Source organism: Leptodactylus fuscus, chromosome 3 (assembly GCF_031893055.1).
Source record: "Leptodactylus fuscus isolate aLepFus1 chromosome 3, aLepFus1.hap2, whole genome shotgun sequence".
Taxonomy (NCBI): domain Eukaryota; kingdom Metazoa; phylum Chordata; class Amphibia; order Anura; family Leptodactylidae; genus Leptodactylus; species Leptodactylus fuscus.
Window position 1 is genome coordinate 16,421,422 of NC_134267.1, and position 19,918 is coordinate 16,441,339.

Here is a 19,918-nt window from a genome sequence, read left to right on the forward strand (position 1 = left end):
CCCTGTATCTTCACACATAGCAGCCATGGCCATATGGTCTATGTATAGGATACATAAGGGATGGAGAATCCTTTATCTTCGTGCACAACAGCTGTGGTAATATGGGATACATAAGGGATGGAGACTCCTGTATCTCTGCACACAGGGGCCATGGAAATATAGCTTACATATGTGATATATAAGGGATGGAGACCCCTGTATCTCTGCACATAGGAGCCATGGAAATATAGCTTACATATGTGATATATAAGGGATGGAGACCCCTGTATCTCTGCACATAGGAGCCATGGAAATATAGCTTACATATGTGATATATAAGGGATGGAGACTCCTGTATATCCACACATAGGAGCCATAGTAATATCGTCTACATATGTGATATATAGGGGATGGAGACCACTGTAATTCCACACACAGGGGCCATGGAAATATGATCTACGTATGGGATACATACGGGATAGAGACTCCTGTATCTCCGCACATAGGAGCCATAGTAATATCCTCTACATATGGGATATATAAGAGATGGAGTCCCCTGTATCTCCGCACACAGCAGCCATGGCCATATGGTCTATGTATAGGATATCTAAGTGATGGAGACTCCTGTATCTGCACAGCTTCTTCCTATGTTATATCCCGCACCCCCCCCCCTCCCCCCAGCCATGATGATGTCACTAGCCCTGTGACTACTTGTCTCCCTCGGAGGAGGTGGTTACCATGGAGACAACAATGGCGGCCGAGGCTCGGGGATGACGGGGAGGCCCGGCCTGCGGTGACGCCGCCTCCTTCCAGCTTTGGCTCCAGGAGATCCCGGGGCCTCCTCCTCCTCCGGTATTCCAGGCCTGGGACATGTCGAGCTCCGGGCGGCCTGGCGGCTGCAGGCTGAGCAGGAGCGGATTCTTCATGGAGAAGTGAGCCGCGCTCCTGACAGGGCTCCCGGGATCAGCCCGCACCGCTAGTCCGGGGGGATAGACAGGAGGAGGCCGCAGCGGACATGGCCGGGAACTGCAATAACTTCAGCCCGGGCACCGGGGAGATCATCCAGCTGAACGTGGGGGGCACCAGGTACAGGCCGGGGGGGAGGGGGGCGCCATTGTTATGGGTCTTATTAACCCCTAGAGTGCTGCTAGTGTGGCAAGGAGCCTTCGTTACGTCATCATGGACATGATGACGTAGTTTTATCTTATACTGGATGCAACTTAATGGGGTTTCTATGATGGTTACTGGTGCAGCATGAAAAACAGACTGTGCCGCAACATCAGCTACAAAGTTAGGGTTGTGTTCACATTTGTGTGTTTTTATCTGTTTTTCTGGATCCTGAGGGACCTTATTGACTGTCACGGGGTCCGTCAGGATTTTGCATGGATAGTCCTGCGCCCTGGACTTTCTGACATATATACAGCGTGCATGTGGATTTTGCTGCAGATTGCACCCTGGGGGTACCTGGATGTGCTGCAGGGTTTTTTTTGCCCTTCAGTTGCAGGTGGAACATTTGCAGCATTTACGGTAACAGGAAGGTGCATGAAAATGGAGGAGGCCGTTCTGCTCCTGGTTAGGTAATAAGCACGGAGCCGCAGCCCTGGCCACTGTATAGCGGTGACATCGGGAAACTGGAAAAAGATTCAGAATGCGGTGGATTTGAACAAAAAGTGCATTTGTGTGACTTTCTTACGGGCTTTGTTTTTACAGCATTCACTCTGCAGCCAAAATGACCTGTCACCTGTATTCTGTGTTTCGGTACGATTCCGACGATAACAAATGTATATGGTTTTATTCGCATTTTAACCCCTTAAAGGGATCATAGATCATAGAAATCCTTTTTGTATGACTAAGGGAGCCTTCACACAGAGTAAACGCGCGTTTATTTTTGCAAAATACACGTGTAAAAATAAGACTCCCATTGACTTCAATGATATTTTTTGCATGTGTAAAAATATGCCTGTAAAATGTCATTGAAGTCACGTGTATTTTGCAAAAATACGCGCGTGTTTACTCCGTGTGAACACTCCCTAACACGTCGGAATAGCCTTAAGAAAGGCTGTTCTTCTCCTGCCTTTCGTTGTTTTCTCCGCGCCGCCGTTCCGTAGGAATCCCAGTTCTTGTCGGTATGCAAATGGATCTCTCACAGCACTGGGGGCGGGCTCAAACAGCGAGAGAACTCTCTCCAGCGCCGCCTCCATCTTCGTCAGCAGCGTCGTCTTCATCCTTTTCTTCTGGCGCAGGTTACTGACTTCTAGGCCTTGGGCAGAGCAGTCTGCGCATGCCCTCAGGCCGCAAGAAAATGGCCGCTTGCACAGTCTGCTCTGCTGTTTGAGCGCTGAGGACCGCCCCCAGTGCTGAGAGAAAACTCATTTGCATACCGACAAGAACCGGAATTCCTACGGAACGGCGGCGCGTAGAAGACAACAAAAGGTAGGAGAAGAATAGCCTTTCTTAAGGCTATTCCTACGTGTTACTCAGAAAAAAAGGGATTCTAATGATAACCTTTAACAAAAATCTAAACGTCACCGTATTCTGACACCCGTAACTTTTTTTTTATACTTCTCTGTACGGGAATGCACAGGGCGTCTTTTTTTGCGGGGTGGGGTGTACTTTTTAGTTCTACCATTTTGGGGAACTGCTGTTGCTTTGATCACTTTTTATTCAAATTTATAGCAGAGGCAAAACAGTGAAAAAATGGCGGTTCCGCGCTTTTGACTTTCTCCGGGTGCCTGCGATCGCCAGGTCAGCTTTGACCGAGGCGCCAGAGGTTTTAATGTCCATAATTGGTGCGGGCACAGACCACGGGCATTAGCGCATGGTGTCTGCTGTATAAAACAGTAGACACGGGGCAGCTATGGTGGCCGCCTGGCTCATAGTGAAACACCCGGTATCCGCCATACTAGTACGGCAGATGTCGGGAAGGGGTTAAGGCCCCACGCAGCTAAATGCAAAAATGCACTTTATTTTCTGCAGTGTTTTTCATTGAGTTTTTGGGTTTATATAGTAAAACCGCTTGTGATTCCAAATCAAAAATTTTCAAAGACACATGCACAGGGGTCTTTTTTTTTTTTTTTCCCCTGCAGTGTATGGATAGGATTAAACAAACTCTCACCCACTGTACTGGGACTGTAAAATTCTGCTATTTTTTTTCCATTCTGTCTTCACAGCAACCAAAAATGCCGCCCAAGGCTGAGGCCCGACTTGGCGGAAACAAAGGTTTTTTTTCTGCAGATTTTTATGCAGTTTTTTGAGCCAAGGTCAAGGGTGGTCACAAAAGGAATGAAAAAATATCTTGGAAGTTCTTGTACTTCTACCTTCTGATCTGTCCAATCTTGGTTTTGGCCCAAAAACCACAGCAAAATCTGCAACAAAAAAAGAACGGCTTTTATGCAATGTGAGGCCCATGTGACGTAAATGGCGCACGAAAAAATAAAAGCATTTAGCGGTCACTGTCTAGCGAATCCCATCCACAAAGTGCGGCAAAATACACACAGTGGACACGCTTTGATTTCCAAAACTGTTATGGTTTTGGAAATCAAAGCATGTCAGTGTCTACAGAAACTCCGCCGGTTCCCCTATAGGTATAATGGAAGCAGAGAGGCCGCAGAGGAAATCTATGTAAACTTTCTGTGTAAAGAGTTGCAGGAAAAACCGCAATGCGTTTCCTCCGCCTTAAGAGTTTTCTGAGACCTTTATATTGATGACTTGTCCTTAAAGGGATTCTACCATTAAAACTTTTTTTTTTCTGTGGATAAGACGTCGGAATAGTCTTTAGAAAGGCTATTCATCTCTTACCTTTAGACGTGGTCTCCACCGCACCGTTCCTCAGAAATACCGGTTTTTACCAGTATGCAAATGAGCTCTCCGCAGCAATGGGGGCGGGCCCCAGCACTCAAACAGTGATGAGGGCGTCCCCACCGCTGCCAGGGAAGTGTCTCCAAGCACCACCTCCTTCTTCATCCGCCGCATCATCTTCAATGTCTTCCGGCGTAGCCTTGTAACTTCGAGCAGAGTAGACCGCGCAGGCGCACAGGTCACGGGAAAATGGCCACTTGCACAGTATTGTTAGCGGCCATTTTCCCGTGGCCTGTGCACCTGCGCAGTCTGCTCTGCTAGGTTACGAGCCTGCACCGGAAGAAGACATTGAAGATCACGGGGCGGACGAAGAAGGAGGCGTCACTTGGAGACACTTCTCTGGCAGTGGTGGGGACGCCCTCATTGCTGTTTGAGCGCTGGGGCCCGCCCCCATCGCTGCGAGAGAACTCATTTGCATACCGGTAAAAAATGGTATTTCTAAGGAACGGCGCGGCGGAGATCACATCTAAAGATAAGAGACGAATAGCCTTTCTAAAGACTATTCCGACATCTTACCCACAAAAGAAAAAGTTTTAATGGTAGAATCCCTGTAAAATATAGATGGACTGGTTAAGAGGCAGTTTTTGGGTGAGAGGACTGTGGCCCTGACATATGGTAGGGGCTGTGCTCGCCTCTTAAATGGAACGGAGTTACCGCTGTACCATGTGACCCATGAACGCCATGTGGTTAGTAATGGGACGGGGCTGCAGAACTTGTGTGCACCATGGCCTCATCCAACAGCTGGTCAGCCGGTGTCCTGGGTGTCAGAAATCTATCCAGGGCAATAGAGCTGGACACTTGGAGTCAGTCTGGGATAGTTTTGTGTTTCCCGCGCCCATCCTATGCTCAATAGCCGAAAGCCCCGTCCCCTATATAGCGGCCAGGCACCGTCACTGACTCTCAGATTCCAATGACTTCAATTTACAGACAAGTTTCAGGGCTCGCCGATCATGAATTGTGGAGTCCCCGTCTGATCTAGTAAATGTATACTATCCAGTGAGTAGGGGGATTACTGGCATCGCTCGGGGAGGGCCGGAGATGGACGTGCGTTGTGTTACTGCCATCCCTGGCGCTCCCATTGAAGTGAATGGAGTGGTGCACGCTGCCCCGCCACTGAGACATTCACAAAACGGGGAAAAAGTCCCTTAAACCACTTCTAAGTACTGAAGGTTTTAGAATACAACGTCATACACTAAAGTGAAGTAGATGCGGACGTCTGACTGTGTCCTTGTAAACCCTACACCGATGTATATAGCCTGGACAGTCCTATTATATCATTATTGTCATTTCTGCACTGTTTAACCCTTTATTTGTTGTTCTTCAGATTTAGCACATCAAGACAAACCCTTATGTGGATCCCGGACTCCTTCTTCTCTAGGTAAGGTGGTAAATATTCGCTCTTGAAGTGTTTTGATTCAACCTCTGTATGTAAGCTAAGACATTCAGTTGGTTCCATTGTGTTGCCTTGTGTTCCTGAGTAGAGATGAGCGAATAGTATTCCAAACTATAGTTCCGAATACCTCGCTCCATAGGAATGAATGGAAGCGGCCGGCGCATAAAGGGATTCTACCATTAAAACATTTTTTTTTTTTGTGGATAAGACGTCGGAATAGCCTTTAGAAAGGCTATTCGTCTCTTACCTTTAGATGTGGTCTCCGCTGCGCCGTTCCTTAGAAATACTGGTTTTTACTGGTATGCAAATGAGTTCTCCCGCAGCGATGGGGACGGGCCCCAGCGCTCAAACAGTGATGAGGGCGTCCCCTCCGCTGCCAGAGAAGTATTTCCAAGCGCCACCTCCTTCTTCGTCCGCCGCGTCATCTTCAATGTCTTCCAGCGCAGGCTCGTAACTTCTAGCAGAGCAGACTGCGCAGGCGCACAGGTCACGGGAAAATGGCCGCTTGCACAGTATTGTTAGCGGCCATTTTCCCGTGGCCTGTGCGCCGGCGCAGTCTGCTCTGCTACGTTACGAGCCTTCACCGGAAGAAGACATTGAACATGACGCGGCGGACAAAGAAGGAGGCGGCGCTTGGAGACACTTCTCTGGCATCGCTGGGGACACCCTCATCGCTGTTTGAGCGCTGGGGCCCGCCCCCATTGCTGCGAGAGAACTCATTTACATACTGGTAAAAACCGGTATTTCTGAGGAACGGCGCGGCGGAGACCACGTCTAAAGGTAAGAGACGAATAGACTTTCTAAAGACTATTCCGACGTCTTATCCACAAAAAAAAAAAGTTTTAATGGTAGAATCCCTTTAACCCCTTGGTGTTCGGCCGCTTCCATTCATTCCTATGGGAGCGAGGTATTCGAAACTAGAGTTATATACTATACTATTCGCTCATCTCTGTTCCTCAGCACATAGGGGCGGTGAGCTCATGTTTAGCCCTGACAATATCCATCATGTATGGACACATCATACACGTGTTTCTACCGTATGTGAATGTGGTTGTAGAAAATCTGAAGTGACTGTAGTTTTGTATGATATCGGTGTTATTTTCTGATGTTGCGCTCCTTTATTCTACAGTCTATTGAGCGGAAGGATTTCAACGCTTCGGGATGAAACTGGAGCAGTGAGTAATATTCCTTCGCCTACTCTTGTTTCTATATTATGTGACTTGGCACGGATTGACATCATGGCTACACATCCAAGTGCTGCAGCGTATACAGGACCTATACAAATGAGTAATAGAGGGATTACCTGGGGTGCATATACCCTAATACTTGAAACACCTCTTCAAAGTGGTTCCCCGGACTTTACAATCGATGGCCTGTCCTCGGTATAGGCCATCAATATCAGATTAGGGCAGGACTGACTTCCCCACTAATCAGGTGATTGAAGGTGTCCTGGCCCTGGGGCAAATGCTGAAGCACGGGGCATCTGTAAGCAGGTGTATCGGGCAGCTCAGTCCCATTCAAGTACTTAGCTATGTGTAATACCAAGCACAGCCACTAGGCAGACCTAAATTGTGAGGTGGCTGTGCTTGGTATTGCAGATCAGCCTCGTTCACTTGAATGGGACTGAGCTGCAAACAGGCCATGTTATGAACAAACACAATATCACTGGCTGTCATCCAAGGGCCACTGCTGCTTAAAGGGATTCTAAAACCTCTTTTTTTGTGGATAAGACATTGGAATAGCCTTTAGAAGGGATATTCGTCTCTTACCTTTAGATGTGATCTCCGCCGCGCCGTTCCTTAGAAATACCTGTTTTTACCGGTATGTAAATTAGTTCTCTGGCAGCGATGAGGGCGGGCCCCAGTGCCGAAAATGTGATGGGGGCGTCCCCACTGCTGCCCGAGAACACGATCCTGCAACGCCTCTATCTTCGGCTGGATCCTCCCCTTCTCTGTTGTCTTCCTCCGACGCCTGCGCAGTTGGTTCTGCCAGTGAGACACTAGTAGAGCCGAGTGCGCATGACGGCCGGCGGCCATTTTTGGGAGGCTGCTCTTGCTCTTGTAGTTCAATTCAGGAGCGGCCTCCCAAAAATGGCCGGCATTCGCACTCGGCTCTGCTCGTGTCTCACTGCCATCTGCGCAGGCGTCGGAGGTGATACAGGAGGAAGACGACAGAGAATGGGAGGATCCAGCGGAAGATAAAGGCGTCTTAGTATCGTGTTCTTGAGCTGCAGTGGGGACGCCCACATTGCTGCGAGAGAACTAATTTGCATACAGGTAAAAAACGGTATTTTTAAGGAACGGCGCAGCGGAGATCACATCTAAAGGTAAGAGACGAATAGCCTTTCTAAAGGCTATTCCGATGTCTTATCCACAAAAAAAAGAGGGTTTTAATGGTAGAATCTAGAGATGAGCGAACACTATTCGAAACAGCGTTCCGAATAGTGTTCGCTCATCTCTAGTAGAATCCCTTTAAAGCAGCTGATCTATGGGGGTCCCGTGTGTTGGACCCCCCCTACAAGTCAGATGTTCATGACCTACCCTGAGGTTATCAACATGTAACTCCCAGAAAACCCCTTTAAGCCTTATGATATAGGTTAGAAGGTCTCACAAATCTCTTGCTCATTTTTACATTTCCAGTAAATAAAACCAAACCCCTCTTTTCCTGGAGATTAGTGACCGGAGGATCTTGGTGTTTCTCGGCTGAACAAGTCTCATGTTTTTTTCCCCTTCCTTATAGATATTTATTGATCGTGATCCGACAGCGTTTGCACCCATACTGAATTTCCTACGCACAAAGGAACTGGACTTAAGGTGAGTCTGCAAACCCCAGAGCCCTGCTATCTATGTGAGTGTGCTGTAATATATCATGAGAGCGCATTCACACATGGCTTATTTGCTGTGAATTTTCATGCAAAATTCCAAATAGTATTGAGGTCTGTGGAGAAATTCTGCACCCGAAATCTTTGCCCCATTTAGGGTATGCCACAAACGATTTTCTAAGCGGAGAAACTACTCCCATCTATGAGTTGTGCATTGTTTTTGCCATAGGACTACATGGTGTCATTTCCACCATGTATTTTACTATATTAAAGAGCTTGTCCAGGAATAAAATATTAATGATCGTTTTATATCAGATTGGTAGGGGTGTGACAGCCCATCAGCTGTTGGAAGAGACAGTCATCTTCAGATGAGCGCTGCAACCTCTTTACAACTTTCCAAGCACAGTGCCATACATTGTGTAGTGGCTGTGCTTGGTATTGCGGCTTAGCCTCATTCACTTGAACAGGGCTGTTTTTCCCTGCATAGGATTAGTTGGGGGTCCTAGAAATCAGACCCTCCTTACTATGAATAAGCAATGGTGTACCCCATGAATATGTCCTTACTAAGATGGCAGAACTTTCAGAACAGGCTGAGGCCATACATTGCTGAAACGCTGCGGAAAAGCCCAATAAGTGATAATGTATTTCATCCCTTCCGAACATTGCAGAAAAAAGGTATCCCAGGTAACATTTAAAGGGATTCTACCATTAAAATCACGTTTTTTTTCTCACTAACAGGTAGGGATAGCCTTAAGAAAGGCTATTCTTCTCCTACCTTTAGATGTCTTATCCGCGCCGCTGTTCGGTAGAAGTCCTGGTTTTCGTCTGTATGCAAATGAGTTCTCTCACAGCACTGGGGGCGGTCCTCGGCGCTCAAACAGCACTGGGGCGTCCCAATGCTGCAAGAGACCTCTCCAGCGCCACCTCCATCTTCTTCAGGAACCCGCCTTTCCCTGCGTCTTCTTCCGGAGCTGGGTTTCAATCTTCTAGGCCTCGGGCAGAGCCGACTGAGCATGCCCGGGCCACAAGAAAATGGCCGCTTACACAGTAAACTGTGTAAGCGGCTATTTTCTTGTGGCCACTTACACAGTAAGCTGGTGCAAGCGGCCATTTTCTTGTAGCCTTTGGGCATGCGCTGTTGGCTCTGCCCGAGGCCTAGAAGTTTGAAGCCAGCTCTGGAAGAAGATGCATGGAGAGGCTGTTCCAGAAGAAGATGGAGGCGGCGCTGGAGAGTTCTCTCGCAGCATTGGAGACGCCCCCAGTGCTGTTTGAGCGCTGAGGACCACCCGCCGCGCTGCGAGAGAACTCATTTACATACTGACAAAAACAGATTTTCAAGCGAACAGCGGCGCGGAGAAAACAACGAAGGGTAGGAGAAGAATAGCCTTTCTTAAAGCTATTCCGACGTGTTAATAAAATTAACTATATGAAATTAACGTTAATGAAAAAATTGTGATTGAATGATAGGATCCCTTTAAGGCTATTCCTACATGATCGTGAGAAAAAAATGTGATTTCAATGGTAGAATCCCTTTAAATTCTGCATTTTTTCCCATGTCAGCGATGACAAAATTGCAAAAGGCAGCAGAAAAGCGGTGAAAACATGAGTGTGTTTGAGATTACATTTTTGGGATTGTTTTTTTTAGCCGTGTTCCAGTCTGTGTAGCCTTACTCTAAAGCAATTTTTCAGGTTAAACTGAAGACGGTGACTTGGGGAGGTGCAAAAAAGAAAAAAAATACTTGCCTACCCCAGTTCCTGTGCCCTCCATTCAGACTGTGTATTACCGACCTTCTTTTCTGTGCTGGCCTGGCCAGAAGTGTAGAGCACGAGTACCCCACATGTGACCACTGAGGCCAGAGGTTGGGGAAGCCTCAATGTTTGGCCGGGCACTGCCCATCACCTACCCAGGTGTAGGGGACCCTTCTGTCTAAGCTCGGCAGAAGCCACAAACTACCCGTCCTAACCTCTCCATCTACTCTCTCTTGTCTTCCAGAGGAGTCAGTCTGAACGTCCTGCGCCATGAAGCCGAATTCTATGGGATTACTCCTCTAGGTAATTGTATTCTTGTTATAACTTTAGTGGAAAACCTCCGCGCTGTTTAATGATGTAGCAGAGCTGAATTGGCTATGTGGCCTGTCACAATTCACAAGATGGAGAATGCCTGTCATATTTTGACTTAAAACCTCTGTATTTCATGTCCTTTACCCCATAGTAAGAAGATTGTTGTTATGTGAAGAACTGGAGCGCTCCTCATGTGGCAGTGTGCTGTTCCATGGCTACTTACCTCCCCCGGGTGAGTGGGTCTGCTGGTTCTGTGGGTGTCCTGGGTGCTAGACACCCACCTGATATTGATCACTTATCCTAAGGAAAACCCCTTTAAGTGGAAGCACCTAACAGATATCTACTCAGTGAGTGCCCTCTTGGAGTCTTGGGAGTACGGTATATGGGGAAACCTCAATGATATGGACAACATGTTTATGCGAACCCCAAAGTGGTGTCCTCAGGTGACCTGGTGCCTCGCTGATTGTAAAGGGGTCAAGTCATCAATATTAGATCTGCAGGGTCTGACACCCGCGTACAAAGTCTGGCATTGTCCATTGTATTGGGCACGTCTTATTGGTAAGAGGGTGGGTAACAGTTGTTCATATTTGGTTCGGAGTCTCTAAATGTCCTGATGGTGCGGGGTATGATGTGAAAACTGTGTATAGTCTATGACTGGTCAATGGTGTGATAACATGAAGAAAGGTTCCGGTGTCCTCTTCCCCATAAATGTACCCATCACAGATACCCCCTGGTGAGTAAGTGGGTTGTTAACCTGAAGAAAGAACTCCGAAAACGGAAACGCAGCTTTTTGTTGCAGATTTTGTTGCGTTTTTTTGAGCCAAAGCCAGGAGCGGATGGAGTAGAAGGTAGAAGTATAAGAACTTCCTATACATTGCTTATTCCTTTTGTAGCCGTTCTTGGCTTTGGCTCAAAAAAAAAAAAAAAAAAAACGCAGCAAAAACTGCAACAAAAAAACTGCGTTTCCGCAACGTGGAAGCCTTAGCCTAAAGTTTTCTTTACCACTTGGTAATGTTCTTACTGACTGATGACCTCTTGGCGTAGGATCAAACATCGTGTTCTAGCAGCCCCGAGGTGACAACAACTATACACAGAGCAGTGCCAGAAGCAGAAGGCATTGTCCGTCATATAGTGGCCATGTCAGGGCACTGCAGCTCTGCTCCTATTCACTTATATAGGAGAAGAGCTGCACTACTGAGGCACAGCCTCTATACAGTATATTACCTCCTGCACCATACCATATATAACTTCTGACATGTGGAGGCAGCGTCCAGGTATGTGACCACTATGGAATTTGCCACGGGGCCTCTTTTAACTTCTCTAACCTACTTCTCTAACAAACACCCCTTCCAAAATATTTCACCAAGATAGGTCCTGATATGACCTGAAAGCGAACATCCTGGGCTTCAGTATTATACACATGAGATATAACCTGTAAGGGTGCATTCACACGGAGTAACGTGCCGCGTGACCTGGCACGTATACGCCGTGTGAGATTTTGAGCGCCGTATACGCTCCCATTGATTTCAATGGGAGCCTGGATCGTATACGCTGCGTTATTTTGCAGCCGTCAGGGTAAGTTCACACACAAGTATAGCAGAAATAGCACAAATCACAGCCCAAGATGAGCAAAAAATATTAACAACATGTATACCAAAAATCATGCACAAGAACATCTTCCCTATCAGAAGCCTGATGAAACAACTCGTAAGTAAAAAAAAAAAAAAGTTCCAACACCAAAAAATGTTGTTGTCAGAAGAAAAATATTAAAACATAACGTTTTATTAGATCTTTATTCCTGGTGAGTAAGTTCGCACAGTTTTTACAGGCTAAAGAAATTTTTTATTCCAGCGCTCTGTATGGACCTGGAAATCCATTAAAAAAAAACCACAAAAACCACATTGTTTTTTTTTTTTTCTGCCTCCCATTGACCTCAATGGGTTTTTCAAGGTAGAATCTTCCTGTACATAGGCAGATCCTCTAGATGAAAAAAATCATCTAGAGGAAAAAAATTTGCTTCTGACGCCCAGTGAGATGACTGGGAGGTGTTTGGTGAGTTCTCCTGCAAAGAACTGTGTGTACTCGCCCTTACTGTACGCAGTTCTGCGCCAGGTCGGGAGCGGCGAGGGTCACATGACCACTGAAACCAATCCATGGCGTCAGAGGTTGCTATTAAGGAATCGGTGACCTGGCGGAGTGACATTGCCGCACCCTCTCCAGTGACCACCAAGGCCAGCGCTTAGTCTCACAGGGAGGGAAAGTGGACAGAGACTGTACCACATTCGCCTCAGCCACCCCAGACTTTTGTGCAATCCCTGGACATCCCTGTTGATATTGATGACTGCTACTTAGGATAGTGGGTGGGTCTGATTCGCAGGACCCCCACAGATCAGCTGTCTAAAGAGACCACATCATTTAGGTGAGCACTGCGGTCTCTTCACTGAACATTGGTTGATACTGCCGCTGAGAACAGGCCATGTGACGAATGAATGTAATGTCACTGGTCCGTGACGTCGCCTAAGCAGCTGATCTGTGGTGGTCCCACCTGTCAGACTCCCACCAATCAGACATTGACGACCTGTCCTGTGATTCGTGGGATGACGTCTTTTAATAGAGAATATTGTAAGTCTGCTACTAAGTGATGTAGAACTGCAGGAAGTCTTTATGATATGGCCGTGTCACCATCTTATGTCGCTGCTTCTGTCTCCAGCTATTCCCAGTAGGAAGTTGACCTGCGAAGCTTCTTCCTCAGCCGAAAGTAAGATGACCCCAAGACCCTGTGATGTGTCAGCCCAAGGGAACGCCGCTCAGCCCACACTCTCCGGGGTGGAAGGAATGGTGAAACTTGGTAAGGATTTTCATTCTTTTTGTATTTGTGGCTGTAAAGTGCCAGCAGGGTTGTGTTAGGGGCGCGCAGTGATATTGGTGGTGCAGTCAGGTGCGATATCATCACTAGTAGTAGTATGGCGTCACTGCTGACTGCAAAGCAACTGTATGGGGGCGCCATCACATGACCAAGTCTGATCCAGGGGCGGGCTGTATTTTCCGGACAGAACTCACCTGTGTCATAGTTATGGTGCAGAGTTCAATTTGTTCAGCCTGGGAAATAAGGCCTGCAGATGGGTCGTGTCACACGATTGTGCGTCCTTGAGAAACGGAACGGATGGAACATGAATGACTTCCACGTGCCGTCTGTGTTGTCCACGGACCATACGTTTCAGTGAATGAGCCGGAACTGCGCAGAACCTATCCTGAGTTTGTCGGCCCGGGCTCGCAGACCTTTGTAAGACTCGGTTGTGTTTATAGGGCTGTAGAAAAGCTCGGGTCAGTGTGTTATATGGATCACGCACGCCCATTAAAGCGTGTGTGAGGCTCCAGGACGATGACGTCCATCTCTGGGGCTTCTTCACTACCAAGCACAGCGCCGTACATTGTATGGTGGATACGTTTGCGTATTGCTGCTCAGCCACATTCACTTGAATGGGACTGAGCTGTAGGGACGTGACTGGTCTGACAAGAGGAAGCAGAGCTCAGTATTAAAGCCATCGATAACTCCTGTAAGTGAATTAAAATGCCATTCATTTCTGGCATCTTAAAGGAGACAAGTCCTTGCCCCAGGTGTCTGGAAATGGCTCATTCCTATCACCCTGTGGAAAACACATGCACGCTTGGCAGAACGTGAAGGTTGCAAGATTTCTCTTTGTGCTGATGTAACCGGTATTACAGGGCCCGTACCACAGGATAGATGGTAAGGTTCTGATCACTGGCAATCTGACTGCTGTGACCGTATAGATCAGGACAATGAGGGTCCTGCCCCCACCCCCATATGAGTGCAGAAGCCGTATAGCATGTACACTGCTGCTCCATTTATCTTAATGGGAGTGCCAGAGATAGCTTTGCTGTGTTACTGGCCATCATGTCAGTCCCATAGACATGACTGGAGCGGCAGGGTGAATGTCTGACCACTACTCCATTTATACAGGGGGACACGGAGGCGCCGGTGATCAGTGGGGGGGCTAGCACTGATAAGTCACTTCTCACCCACTGTCATAACTCAATACCTTGATTTATTTTACTCCCTCCAAGGATTATTTTTCCATGCTGGACCTGGCAGGTTCTCATCTGCTTCTGATACCAGGTTGTGTGATCAGGACCAGCACCCGGATTGCTCTGCCATCCCTCCTCTTCTCTTTTCACATCATTGTCCTAGCTTTGTCATCCCTATAGCACAGGTACCTATCAGTAAAAATAGGAGAGGAGGTGGAGTAACGCAGGAGCGGGGTGCTGGTTCCTGTAACATAACCCAGGCCTTGAATCCCAAGTCCAGCATAAATAAATGGCTAAGTGAAGAGTTCTGGCATTGACTTGCGCAGTATGGTGCCACCTGGTGTTCAGTGTATGCACCAATGTGTGCATCCACCTGACTGGAGTAGCGATAGAGCTGAGTGCTGGAGGACACACGAGCTCAGTCACTCTCCCCATAGACCGTTCCTTTGTTCACTGTAGAGCAGTCCGTAGAAACAGCTTTGCTCTGCCGAACCTCTACAGCAGGGGTAGGGAACCTTCGGCTCTGCAGCTGCTGTGAAACTACAACTCCCATCATGCTCCATTCACTTCCATGGGAGTTCCAAGAACAGCAGAGCAAGTATGCATGCTGGGAGTTGTAGTTTTGCAACAGCTGGAGAGCCGTACGTTCCCTACCCCTGCTCTACAGTATATGGCGGTATAGCTGAGGAGATTCTTTCTGTGGATGTTCTAATAAGGGACTATATTGTCAGCTGCCAGAGGGAGAAGGAGACTGATTCTGTGCAGAGATTGCCCCCTGTGGCACAGGTTAGCAGAATAGGTTGTGTCTAGTACTGCAGTTAAAATACTTTAAAGGGGTTTTTACAGCCCAGGATTTATTTTTTGTACTGATGCCCTATCCACGGTATAAGTGAACAGTACGCGATCTGTGAGGGTCTGACACCTGGACCCCAAACAGATCAGCCATTTCAGCAGCCTACAGGTGTAGCACAACTCCTGCAGATCTGCAGTTATCCAGATCCTCCAAGGGTCTAGGAGGGAAATCTCCCTTGTCTTTGAGCAGCATTGGAAATAAGAGCATTGCTTTTGTTATACACCGCCTGGAATAAGAATATTTTGGAATAGAACAAGTCGCATACACCTTACGAATGATCCGGTAGTAAAACACATGACGTACAATGATCGTTTTTCTGCACCTCTTTGTGTCTAGGATCCGTATGTCAGCACATGAGACGTTCCCGACAGCGCTGGCCACTTCCTAATGTAGTGTAAATTGACTTCTTTCTTCCTCGAATCGCGCGCCCCACGTCTGAATTCTCCTTCCCATTCTGCAGGCCCCTGATCATTTGATTTACCCTGAAAGAAGATCATTAAAGTGATGGCAAATGTCTGTCTGCCCCCGCTGGGTATCTAAAGCGAACATATGTAGAGCGGGAGCCAATGAAGCATTTGTATACATGGCGGCAGTCGCTTTACTTCTCACCCCATTAGCCCCCGACGGCCCCTTCCCCTGCACACATTGCACTTGTGACTCCTAATAACAATCCTTCCTAGCACAATGCGGGCACCGCTGGCATCCAACCAGGGGCCCCCATTGTCAGCCTAATGAAGATATCATGACATTTGAGCACGGCCGTCCCCGCCGCGACACATTTCGCCTCTTTTTTTTTTTTGGAGCAGAGGATAAATGCAGGAGCGATGTTTGCAAGAGCGGCCCTTGTAGACATTGGCGTGTTTGAGCAAAACTCCGGTTATTAAGTATGGCTGGCAGTTTCTACTTAAGAGACTTATGATTTAGTACGAGTGTCACTTCCAATAGCCCCATTTCACCGGAGGACGGTCTCATGAGTTCAGATTTGAGAAGCGGTGATGGATCAGCCATGGTGATGCAATTACGGGACTTGCCAGCCGCGTACCTGACCTGTAGATAAATGGAGGCAGCGTGCACGCTCCCCCCCCCCCCATGTACCAAGGCTGCATTCAGTCACGTCCTAACCTATGTCTTCACATGTACAATGGTAAGACGCTTTGGCTTATTTTTGGCTCCTATCCCCTTGCTTTTTGTAGGAATCCCAGTGGACCCCCGCAAAGTCCTGATCGTCGCCGGTCATCACAACTGGATCGTGGCTGCCTACGCTCATTTTGTGGTTTGCTACAGGTATGAATTATTCATGGCAATGCATTTTCTTCACGTATTATTTTTTTCTTTCCCTTTCCATCTCATCTCCCCCCCTCCCCAATTGTTTTACCCAGGATGCTCCGGCCCGGGCGCCAACCATTTCTCTTCTGAAATTAGCTGGTATGACTGCGATCACCATGAACATAAAGCGCGAGCGGGATCATCTGTTCAAGCGCTTCACTTTTATATTAGATTGTAAAGAAGTCATTACTATAAAACCTTTCGGGGCCGGGATGGAGGGATATGTACTTGTCCAGTTAATAATGTCGTTCCCTACAGACGGGGAACAATCCGGCAGAATGATGAGCCAAAGTGCTGCTGCTGCTGTGTAATATTACCAACCAGGAAAAAGTTACAGACTCCATGTTTGTTTTCTTAATTTGTGTGTTAACCTCTTCACTCACCCCAATGCAAAGCTGCGCCAGAGACCCCAGGTAGTTCAGGTACCTTGACATACCATTATGTCAGGTGATCCCCAATCTCTTGATCCGCCGATCCCAGCAGTTAACTCTCTCAGAGCCATGTGCAGAATCAATGGCTGCATTGTACAAGGAGACCCCCCGTGCAGGAGATTAAAGGGAACCCGTCTGGTCATTTTAGGACCCCCAACCACCACCACCAGCAGTTGTGTGCATCCAGGTTAGAATCCTGTCCCTAAAGCCCAAAACTGGCACCAAAGTTATTGCTTTTTTGTAATGTCATCTTGGTTTATCCCAACTAGCCTCAAGTAGTCATGGTGGGCAACATCTCTGTGGTCCTGTGCGGTTATTCTGCACCCGACAAGGCGTCATTGACCTTCTCTAGTGATGAGGAGGATGGATGGACAGACCCCCTCCAAAAACTAATACTTTGCAGTGTAGGATTGTGCCATATAGGGTGCACCATACCTTTGCAGTCCCATTACTTGTATGGTAAACCGGTTTGGAAATGCATCATGCGCCATTTTTTAACCGGTTTCCTTTCATATCTGCATTTCTTACTATAGCAGCGATTCCTCACAGGGCTGCCCTAGAAACCCACCAGGGGCTGTGACATTCTGATTTGGAAGATGTCCGCACGTGTCATGGCCCAACAGATACGAGCAGAGGGCCTACAATATGAAGACTTGACATTGGTCTCAAGGACTCGGCGACTTCCTTATTTTCCCCGAGCGGAGTTTATCGGCTCCGTCCCTTGATGATCTTTGTATAAGGTTTTGTATGCGGACGGGGCGCTGCCCTCGCCGCCCTTTCATTTAGAGGCATTACTGGCCGTAGTGTCTGAAATTGGCCATTTTCACGTTGGTCTGGCCAGCGGCCGCGCGCTCCTCCTGTGCCTAACTGTGATAGAGTGAACACAGCGAGGGGTTTATTGAAATTTGTCAAAAATCCTGCTCTAATGCTTTTCAAATGGATTACCTGTCCGTCCACGCCGGCGGTTTCCAATTGTTTCAGTCACACTCAGGCACACTCGTGGCGACTCCGAGAAAAATAGAAAACTTGGCACCTGACAAAACTTTTATTAATGGCCTAGGGGGCTAATGCGGCATCTCTGTTCCTTCTCTCTGTCTATCCACCTATTCTTGACAGAAGGGAAAAAAATGGAGACGTCTTTGATTTGTGGCTTAAGAACGAGTCCTCAACAACACGTAAAAACTTATCGATCCGCATGAAAAACAACATCGGCCTACTTTTCAGCAACTTTGTTGTTGTCAGACCAAACTAGTTGCTCCAGCTCTGTTGTTCACGGTCTCTTGGAAACTGCCCGCTGACACCCCTGGTGGGGAAACTTAGTATTACATTGAACGTGCGGATCAAATATTTTATAATCATAAATTAAACGGGCTGTATCATTAGGTTTTCTATTTTTTTTAGATAAACCTTTAAAAAGGTTATTCAGGTGCTGCTAATTGTTTTTGACCCCCCTCCCTTTCGTTACCGTTAAAAAGTATATGTAAATTAGTCCTACCGTGCACCCTCCTCCCGCATCATAGCTTGTTCACGCTCTCCTCTCTTCTTTGACTTCCTCCTTCTTGCGATTCACCGCCTCCAGCCCTTCGGTTTTGATGGAAATGCGCAGTACCGCACTCCAACGCCATTTTCCTGTAGTGAATATCGCGACCGTACTGCGCCTGCACAGCACGCTCGCATAGTTCTCAGGGGAACTGAGCAATTCTCTACACAAAAATGGCGCAGGGAGTGAGCGCTCCTGCGCATGCGCAAGATTTTCATCGAAACTGCCAGGCTGGAGGTGGTGAATCGCAAGAAGGAGGAAGTCAAAGAAGAGAGGAGGGGGCGTGAACAAGCTATGACGCCAGGTCCTCCAGTGATCAGGAGGATGGGAGTCCAAAGGTCCCCCTAAGTCCTTCGTGTGAATGAACCACCAGTAGGCTTACATGACTAGTGGGGCTGCCGGGACTGTAGAAGTGAAGGGATCGCTGGTCATGCAATTGTGCTTGCGCTCCATTCTCAAGGAGGCCTTCGGATGTCTTTCGGTCACCCGTTCTCCTAATCTATGGGGCACCCTGTTACCAAGACTCTTGTGCACTTCTTTATAAACCATAACGATCTTCCTCACTTTCTCTTCTTCAGAATAAAGGAGTCCTCCGGCTGGCAGCAAGTATTCTCAAGCCCCTATCTAGACTGGACTATTGAAAGGGTTGCGCTCAATGCAAAAGTTGTGGGAGGCCCTCATGGCGATAAAGACAAGATGGTGGCCGTGGCCTCGGAAAGCAGCATCATCCTTTGGAGCATACAGGATGGAAGTAGCGGAAATGAAATTGGTGAGACTTCTTACGTGGGTGTTCACATTCACCAAGTAGGTTAAAAAGAACTTGTCAGGGCGATTTGGGACTAAACCACCCGGGGGCTCTTATGGGGAAACAAATCGCCCTGTTATAAGGCAATCCGCAGACACATAGAGAATGGAAACATTCTTTATACTTCTATATCGCTCTCCTCTCTATGTAAGTATTAAAAAAAAATTATTGTTAATGCGACTGTGGGCAGGACTAGAACAGAGCATTTTGGGACATTAAAGGGAGTCTGTCATTAAAATGCTATTTTTTTTCTCACTAACACGTAGGAATAGCCTTAGGAAAGGCGATTCTTCTCCTACCTTTAGATGTCTTCTCCGCGCCATCGTTCGGTAGAAATCCCATTTTCGTTGGGATGCAAATGAGTTCTCTCACAGCACTGGGGGCGGTGCCCAGCGCTCAAAATGCTGTGAGAGAAATCTCCAGCGCTGTCTCCATCTTTGCCTGGAACGGCCTCTCTCTGCATCTTTTTCCGGCACTAGGTTTAAATTTCTACGCATGCGCAGTCTGCTCTGCCATCGGGCCTAGGGCAGAGCAGACTGCACATGCCCGCGGCCATTTTTTTGTAAGCTGGGGTAAGCGACCACAAGAAAATGGCCACAGGCATGCGCAGTCTGCTCGGCCCGACGGCAGAGCCAACTGCGCTTTCGTAAAAATTTGAACCTAGCGCCGGAAGAAGACACAGGGAAAGATGGATGTGGAGCTGGAGAGTTCTCTCGCAGCATTGGGGACGCCCCCAGTGCTGTTTTAGCGCTGAGCACTGCCCCCAGTGCTGTGAGAGAACTCATTTGCATTCCGAAGAAAACC

The 19,918-nt window shown here is 47.8% G+C and overlaps 1 protein-coding gene across 1 annotated transcript in view; it reads left to right on the top strand.

Moving 5' to 3' along the window:
* The first annotated feature begins 764 nt into the window (after positions 1–764).
* KCTD3 (potassium channel tetramerization domain containing 3) overlaps positions 765–19,918 on the top strand; it is a 28,886-nt gene continuing 9,732 nt past the window's right edge. The window contains exons 1-9 of the mRNA XM_075267078.1: positions 765–1,065; positions 5,162–5,215; positions 6,360–6,405; positions 7,970–8,043; positions 10,045–10,103; positions 10,264–10,344; positions 12,823–12,960; positions 16,206–16,296; positions 18,888–19,078. Coding sequence (XP_075123179.1) covers positions 995–1,065; positions 5,162–5,215; positions 6,360–6,405; positions 7,970–8,043; positions 10,045–10,103; positions 10,264–10,344; positions 12,823–12,960; positions 16,206–16,296; positions 18,888–19,078 — 805 coding nt within the window. The 5' untranslated portion in view covers positions 765–994. The remainder of the gene's footprint in view (positions 1,066–5,161; positions 5,216–6,359; positions 6,406–7,969; positions 8,044–10,044; positions 10,104–10,263; positions 10,345–12,822; positions 12,961–16,205; positions 16,297–18,887; positions 19,079–19,918) is intronic.